Below are 8,789 nucleotides of genomic sequence, written 5' to 3' on the forward strand. Positions count from 1 at the left end.
GAAGGATGTCGTCCTTGCCATTTGCACGAGGGATGGAAAAAGAGGGGAGTCGTCTCTACAGCTTGAGGTACGTGCCATAAAACGAAGGAAAGCCCTTGACGGGCATAGTGGGTGATCCAGTAGGAAGGCCAGCAAAACTTGATGAACCTTTTCACCGAACTGTATCGTTTTCGAACGTGCTACAATTACAATAATTCCTTGTTTGGTGACTGCTACATCTCGCCTGGTTACGCAGGCACCTACCGAAGAAACTGTGAAATTTCCAACCCGTAGGAGACCCCAAAACTGCTACCCAGGCTCGTAGGCCTTGACGACGCTCCAAATTAAGTATCTCCATCATGCGCAGTAGGTGATTGGGAAGGATGACCAAAAGTTTGCGGCAACGAGATTGCAGGAGCTTGCAAGAAAAATTTTTCTGCTGCTAATTTACAGCAATATTGCAGCAAATTTGCTGCAAATTTGCAGCAGGTCTGATATATTTATTCTGTTAATTAAGAGATATTTTTCTGAAAATGAGTAATATACAGTATTTCTGCAATAGTGTTTTTATTCATAGATATTTTAATCTAATATCGTCATTCCATAAACTTCCGGGAAAACAAGGACCGCCGGGTGATTCCGTGAAAGGCATGAAGGGTATGAGAGGTATGGTGGGAAATCCTGTTGCAGTCAATTTCCTTAATGTCATGAAACGTTTTCTACGCGGAAGGGGTATTAACACTCTCTCCTCTCTAGGTGTGGTTTCCTTTGGTCCGTCTTACCCAGGCAATCTTGCCCATGTGCCTGTTTGGTAATGATTTATGTCTTAACCTCTGAATGATTTGCGTAGAACAATTCACCCTTCTGGCCAGTTGCCTGGTCAAAACTCCCCTCAGCAAAATGAAAAGTTTGCAGCTATATTGCAGCAAAATTTCAAAAATATTGTGACAAACTTTAAGTTTGCAGCAACGAGTTTGCAAGAAAAAATTTATTGCTGCTAATTTGCATCCATATTGCAGCAAATTTGCCGCAAATTAGAAAGAAGAAATTGCAATTTGCTGAAATATTGCAGCAAGTTTGCTGCAATTTTGCTGCGAATTTGCAGCAGGCCTAATATTTTGCTAAGGGCCCCTCCAACTTCTTGGTAAAAATGAATCCATCTTTACTACATCACGTTTAAATCCTTATTCTAATGATTTAAATAGTTGCTAAAACAATTAGAATGAATCCATTTTTCACTCTGGCATTTACAAGGTCACGTGATATCCAATCACATCATTAGTGCATGTTTTAACGATTGAAATGACAGGTGTTGGCATGGATGATGTATAGATATCCAAGGGCGTGGACAATTAACAGTGAACTTAGGTTCTAAAAAAACTTCATGAAAAGCTTTCGCCATGGATCGCAGGTAAGGTTCTAAAGTGATGTTGGAGTTCAACTTTTTTCACTAAACAGTCTTTTGGTGGTACATACGTTACCATATGTTAATATTTTACTATGTAAGTGACATACATGAGACATCTATACATTTAAGATACGAAATGACTGTAATAAATAACTGCAGAGCATTGGAAGTCACCCTTTCTGCATGGCATGACTGTTAGGCTTACCGGTATGTAGTATCGCAACCATGTTAAATGTTAGGTCTCGTCATAGAACGGTGAGTTTATAGGATTCTGCATTTACAGGATATCGTCTTTTTAGTGGACGTTACTTCTATGAATACCGATGTTACATGTGTTGCAGGCTATTGGAAAGAAATATCCTGTTAAATACCAACGTTATACAATTATATTCCCATTTAAAGTGTTGGAAAATTAAAAAAGACGATTTTCAACTATAGCTGATTTCTTCAAACAATTCAAATGATTTTGAACTAATTATTTTAGGTGCCTGTTGGTGTGCGTAGTGCTGTTTTTCTTTCGACCAGTCTGTATATCAGGTAAGAGAAAGTTAAAAAAAAAACAATCAGATCTATATTATGTACATGCAGAAGGTTCTTTTTTCATTCAAATATAGATTATTATTTTTAAAATATACTAAACATATTAAAATATGGAATTTTTTTATCGGATGCTTTACACTTAACCATGTCTTCCTTCATATGAGGACACATCAGAAATTATCGTATAATTTATTAATGAAAGCTTAAATTCATGTATACGTACATTTTAAGACCATAAGTCATGTTTTCATATATCCTTATTACCACCTTGTTACATACACTGTAGCTATTAAAAATTACCTACGTTTTTACTCCTTCACTCCAGCTTGCCCAGACGGCTGGGCATTATATGGACCAAACGGTTACTGCTACTTGTTCTCCACCATGGGTTTATCCTTCGCGGAGGCTGAGGCATTTTGTGCCACATTCCTTACTGGACATCTAGCGAGTATTCACAGTGCAGAAGAAAACGCCTTTCTTGCAAGTTTACGCCCACCGTGAGTTGATAAGTTAGCCATATGCTGGTTATCATCATCGCCTTAAAGGGGTTGAAACGACTTTAATGTCACTTGTGATATTTTCTTATTTGGTGAAAGAAGTCGTGAGTTGTTTTATCTAAGTAATATCAAGTTGTCGCAAGTTTTTCCAGCAGCTCAAATGTTCCACCTGATCAAATGTTTTTTTTTTTAATAAATAAAGAAAAAATATATATGATGTACGTGTGATAATGGTTATTCATGCTCAAAATTATAATTTAGGAGGTGAAAGGAAAATAATTTATGTATTGTTGATACAAGTTAATCTCTAATGATCGAGTGTTGTCTTTGAGAACCATTAAAAGTGTACTGCGTCACCTACTCGCTTAAACGGATATGAAACCAGGCATGCCTCTTTGGCCGCATTTAGAACAGTCGACTAACTGGTCCGAGGGTCAAATATGATCGACCCACTTGAATACTTTTCCAAGGGATATTTATTCAGTGTCTGTTAGGGGATTCGACGGCAAGCTTTTTAGTGGGTCGCCATATTTGACCCGCGGACTAGTTAGTCCACTGTTCTGAATGCCCTCTATATTAATCATATTTTCCTTGTCTTAGAGGCACCAATAATGCCTGGATAGGCTTTACGGACGCTGCCGTAGAGGGCACGTACGTATGGACCGATGGAACTGCAGATGATTTTGATGCATGGCGAAACAACGAGCCGAGTGGTGGCACAACAGAGAACTGTGCAGCCGCGCGCTCCGTGAGTCCATTCCAGTGGGTATCCCGCCAGTGCACGTTTATACTCCCATTTTTCTGCAGGGCTTTATGGATAGGTAATGTCGTTGAAGGCGTGAACATTTTATTTATATAACGTTGTAAAATTGTGTACTTATGTCGTCTTTTCTCTTCTTCGTTAAATGTGCTGAACCTGAAACTAGCCCAATTTTTTCCTATTCGTGTACTTAATTAAAATAATAATAAAAAAAGAAATATATATGCGATTTTAGACTTAATCTGAATGTTGATATGAATTGCTACGTACATTTAAATATTATCCTTAATGCTGAATGAATATGAACATATTTGCAGCTAACCCGGGTCCACCGGGAACCAGCGGACCCCCAGGAATCAGTGGACCCCCAGGAACAAGTGGACCTCCGGGAACTGGGGGTCCACCAGGTACTGCAGGCCCACCAGGGACAGGAGGACCTCCTGGCACAGGGGGCCCACAGGGAACAAGTGGTCCAGCGGGAACAGGTGGTCCTCCTGCAACCAGTGGTCCTCCTGGAACGGGTGGCCCTCCAGCTACAGGTGGACCACCAGGAACCATGGGACCACCGGGAAGTAGTGGGCCACCGGGGACTGGAGCACCCCCAGGGACCAGCGGGCCACCAGGTTCAAATGGACCCCCTGGCACTGAAGGACCACCCGGGACAGGGGGCCCACCAGGTTCGGGTGGTCCTCCGGGAACCGAAGGACCTTCAGGTACAGGAGGGCCTCCTGGCACGCAAGGACCACCAGGAACGGGAGGACCCCCAGGGACGGCAGGATCACCTGGGTCAGGGGGTCCTCCAGGTACATCAGGACCTGCCGGACTTAATGGCCCCCCAGGCACTAGTGGTCCTGTTGGTGAAGCAGGGCCAACAGGAACTGGTGGGCCACCCGGACTGAATGGAGGAAGTGGAACAGTTGGACCAGAGGGAACTGGTGGTCCACCTGGAACCCTCGGGCCTGATGGCACGAGTGGTCCACCCGGGAGAAGTGGTCCTCGAGGAACAGGTGGTCCACAAGGCACCAGTGGGCCACCTGGAACAGTTGGTCCCCAAGGAGCAGCAGGACCACCAGGCACAGGTGGACCCCCAGGACTAAGTGGACCTATAGGAATGGTTGGTGCTGCTGGAACAGCTGGTCCACCAGGGTTAATAGGGCCTCCTGGACCAACCGGAACGGGAGGACCACCAGGAACAGCCGGACCAAAAGGTAAGAAGGAATATTTGTTTTGAAATGATTTTAGCTTTGCAATTTTGCAATTTCTTATTAGTCTTTTTTTCTTTGAATATGTTATCTTGTTGTGAAATTATCAGAAATACGTTTCAATGATCACCCTTCTGTGAATTCCAAAAGCACGTTTAAGAAAGAAATCCATGCGTATTATAAAATAATTATTTGCATTAGATTTATAATTTGAATGTTTCTTTCATAGGGCTTCCGGGAAACCAAGGGCCACCAGGTGACTCAATGCAAGGCATGAAGGGTATGAAAGGCATGGCGGGGGATCCAGGGCAGCAAGGACTTCCAGGATCTGTTGGACATCCGGGAGAGAAGGGAATGCAGGGAGCTAAAGGCCTACCGTTCTTTGGAATGAAAGGAGAAAAGGGAATGTCTGACAGATTTTTCATAATACTGCGTGGACGGACATTTTCTCCAACTACAAAATTTTTTACACGAACAGTACCCCCAACAACAAAATTCTTTACACGAACCGTATCTCCAACTCCAAATTTCTTCACACGAACAGTATCCCCAACTACAAGATTCTTTACACGAACAGTATCCACAACTACAAGATTCTTTAAAGGAATATTCCTTCCAGCTGCAACCAAATTTAAGAGTCTCAAAGAGTCAAAAGTTATTGTCTCAAATGGCGCATTCTTCTTCCTAAAAGGTAAGAGTACATTGTATCTCTATTGTCTGTTGGCCGACTCATTTGCATTTTACAAATATTATTATAGGTGGCCGTCTTTTCCATATCAAAGCTAGATATTTAAAAACATATCCAAATTACCTTGATACCATTGTAAAAAGCAGTAAAATTTGACTTAATCTGTCATAAAACAATTGCTCCAAATGCTCTTAGATTAATATGACCAGCGGAAGTTATAATTAGTCGGCTGTCAATATAGGGAGTCTTTTATGCTGTCCAGCATAAAAAAGGAGGGCCTTCTGTGAAACAGTGACCTTCGGATGGCTAAACCTTTATTAATTAGGGAATTACAAAGGATGGTTTGATATTTTCTTCTAATAACGTTTTGTTACCAACATTTGCAACGTTTGTTATCAGCATATTCATGATTTGACTTGCATGAACTTATGGAGACTAAAACTAGGTATAAACAGCCATAAAAACGTCACTGCTTACGGATATAATGATTTAATATTGAATTATAATTCTCTGATACGAAATGACCAGGAAAGGGCGTTTCAGTATCTTTATCAAACTTCCGAGTCGTTCCTCGATATACTCATAGCACATATAGCACAATGATTATTTCATTCACGTAGCTGGTTCGATTTTTATTTATGTGTCCCCATTTTACCATTAAAGGTGACAAGCAGAATGGCACCCCAAGTCGTGAAAACAGTGAAGAAGACTCCGACATTCTGCAACAATTGAAGGACGCCGTGGTACATGAAATTGTACTAGGAGTAATCATAGGAACGGTTTTCCTAGGGACCATCTACCTCTATGTCGCCTATTTTAAGCAAGTGGCATATGAAAAACGTGAAATCGAAAAAATAAGGAGAAAATTGGAAGGAATGAATCCTTAAAAGGAAACTTTATTCAAATATCCACGTGAATCACAAAGGAACTTTTACAGGATGAGATTACAGTGGTCATCAGTTCTAACGTCAGATATCCTATTTATCCACGTGGTTTGATGACGTTGGAGATCTTATTCCTCCTCGCTCGGCTGTCACCTTGATCGTTTGAGGAATCGTAAAACCATATAAAAACTACCTCTAGGACAATTCACAAGTACACCATAATGCAAACAAGCTTAGATGCGGACTTTTTAGAACCAGCGGCGGAAATGGGGAAATGATGTCAGTATGCAAAATGTTGGAAGATCCAATTTCCTATCCCAGACTATAATTAAGAAGAATATAGTAATTCTACGGCCTATAGACCTGTTTTGCTGCGCGATTGGTTATAAAAACAGTATCAAAAATTTGTTTAAGATTTTTATACGTATCTTAATGATATTGTCCAACATATTCCATACTCGTTAAGCAAGTCTCCTGCCCTTGTTTAATTTCCTATATGAAGATTTTGTTTCAACCATAATGGGCTGGCATATGTAATTAAGGCGACCAAAGCCATATAGCTGAATATGTCTCTATGGCTTTTCTCAAGTGACATGTGACTATATACACAGAGTGTGCAAAGGCATTGATTCAGTTTGCAAAGTATCTTTGTCTGGCGGCCACCTAGCCACATGAAGTGAAGGATCACCCGAAATGTCTCTACTCTTGTATTTGTCTCTCGCTCACTCATAACACGGCGAAAATATGAATAAAAAAACGTAAAATATTGCTTTTAATACATTATATACTGGTCTCTTATTCAAAGACACATACGTAATACATCGGACACGCCAATGGTGATAATATTAAGATATATTTAATTTTTTATTTAAAAAAACCCACGTAATCTAAATTTCCACTAGCATTTATACTGAATCAGACATCTTCGTTAAAGGGAAAGATGCATGGCGTCTGCGCTGCTGTCTGTTTGGAATTATACTGGTATATATTTGCTTTGCTGATGGGCTTTAATATAAAAATCTTGAACATTACTGTATTGTTAAGTGACCTTATATCAAACAATACAATCATCAAAGCAAAACCACCTTCAGCTCATGGCGGAGGCTTCATATAAAGTCCTCTTTTAAAAAGTTCCAATTTTTTTATGACTCGTTCTAACGTCAAAGTGTACAATAAAAGCAAAATTTCCCCCAGTCGCTAGCGAAAGCCTCCCATTAAATACTCGTTAGAATCATCTGCATTTTGCTGTCTGTCAACGAGTGCAGTTTTAAAAAAGCGTCACCATATGAGACTAGACACCATCTCCCAAACTACTAACTGTATTCATTTTCTGCATTAATGACACCATAAAAGTGTTAATATATTTTATATAGAGGATGTGAAATTTCTCCCATGTTGGCGTGTTCCCTTTTTGTTAAAATGTGTTTTGGCACAGAGAGGAGAGAATTGTTTTACAGGGTTACCTTTGTTATAAAGAAGTACATGTTAATAACAAGTATTCTATATGTCAATGCAAATTATTATTATTTTTTTCGGTGAGGCAAATTAAAACTCTTTGACCAAATAATAACAACGGAATGTACAGTGCTTACACCGTCTTAAACGGATGCTATATAATCGCCTGCTAGTGTTAGACCCCATTTCCAGAGATTAGATCGATCTACTTTAGATCGACCTAACTCCCTGGGGGTTCACGCTAAATAGCTGTCAGCCGGGCGGACACGAAAGTTAATTATCCCCTTACAGCTTGTAGTAGGCGGGACGGACATTTAAGTCGGATTATCTGAAAGTAATCTAGTGAGACTCCCCGCGGGGATAGATCGATCTCAAATCTATGGGAATAGAGCCGTAGGCTGTATTCCCAGAGCTTTTAGCGGGGATAGATCGATCTCAAATCTATGGGAATAGAGCCTTAGGCTGTATTCCCAGAGCTTTTAGATCGATCTATCCCCGCGGGGAGTCTCACTAGATTACTGTCAGATAATCCGTCTTAAATGTCCGTCCCGCCTACTACAAGCTGTAAGGGGGTAATTAACTTTCGTGTCCGCCCGGCTGACAGCTATTTAGCGTGAACCCCCAGGGAGTTAGGTCGATCTAAAGTAGGTCGATCTTATCTATGGAAATGGGGTGTAAGTCAAATTGCGAGCCAGACGAAACAAATCACAAAGAATAAATTATCACCATGCAAGTCCTGGGTAATAAAACAGGCGTAGCAGACACCGCGGACTGGGTGACTTTTGGATCTCGCATACCTTTCGTCCCTCGGGCTGTTAGTGGAGGGACGTGTTATTTCTGAGCTGGCGTCGTAACCGTCACTCAAACTCCCCCTGGATGCGTGCAAACTCCACCAGAGCCTCTCTTTGATCATACCGACAAATTCTGCAACGATGACACTCCATTCGGCACGCGACCTCTGCTACCAACACTAAGGGCTCACTCCCATAAACAGCATCCGTCTATGCACATGGATCCAACTCAGTGGGCATTTTCGCTGGATGAAGCCAGTTTAACAGATTAACGCGCCTCTTTTTTTTCCCAACGCACCAGCATAATCATTATCCTCTACCAGGACGACAGATTGATTTTCACAAGATAGTCACAGATATGTTTCTAGATAAATGGGCAGTCATTTGGCATTCTGTGGGTTTTTCAAGATTTCCCTATAATATCTGCCACCCTGGTAGAGGGTATACAATCACCAGATTTTCTGTATCCTACTCTAAGCCTGGAGGAGGCGTGTTAATCTGTTAAACTGATTGCATTCTCAGAGATTTGAGCGTAAAACATTAGTTCCACTTGGAATGAGCCCTTACACTCCACTTGCTGATCGT

At 41.2% G+C, this 8,789-nt stretch overlaps 1 protein-coding gene across 1 annotated transcript; it reads left to right on the forward strand.

The window, feature by feature from the left end:
- Nucleotides 1-1,813: 1,813 nt before the first annotated feature.
- Nucleotides 1,814-6,677, forward strand: LOC147759659 (uncharacterized). The gene is made up of 6 exons (XM_086998269.1): nucleotides 1,814-1,924; nucleotides 2,253-2,424; nucleotides 3,025-3,245; nucleotides 3,502-4,392; nucleotides 4,616-5,077; nucleotides 5,738-6,677. Exons 2-6 carry the CDS (start codon nucleotides 2,312-2,314, stop codon nucleotides 5,959-5,961), a joined length of 1,911 nt encoding a protein of 636 aa, XP_086854395.1. The 5' UTR covers nucleotides 1,814-1,924; nucleotides 2,253-2,311; the 3' UTR covers nucleotides 5,962-6,677.
- Nucleotides 6,678-8,789: the final 2,112 nt, after the last annotated feature.

Source organism: Lingula anatina, chromosome 10 (genome assembly GCF_051362555.1).
Source record: "Lingula anatina isolate TDL-2025a chromosome 10, LinAna3.0, whole genome shotgun sequence".
NCBI lineage: Eukaryota > Metazoa > Brachiopoda > Lingulata > Lingulida > Lingulidae > Lingula > Lingula anatina.

Excerpts from the sequence above, each read along its gene's own strand:
- LOC147759659 (XM_086998269.1), top strand. The coding sequence starts at position 2,312 with ATGGGTTTATCCTTCGCGGAGGCTGAGGCATTTTGTGCCACATTCCTT. Across the intron at positions 2,425-3,024 it reads CTTGCAAGTTTACGCCCACC|AGGCACCAATAATGCCTGGA; the intron begins GTGAGTTGATAA and ends TCCTTGTCTTAG. Across the intron at positions 5,078-5,737 it reads CGCATTCTTCTTCCTAAAAG|GTGACAAGCAGAATGGCACC; the intron begins GTAAGAGTACAT and ends TTACCATTAAAG.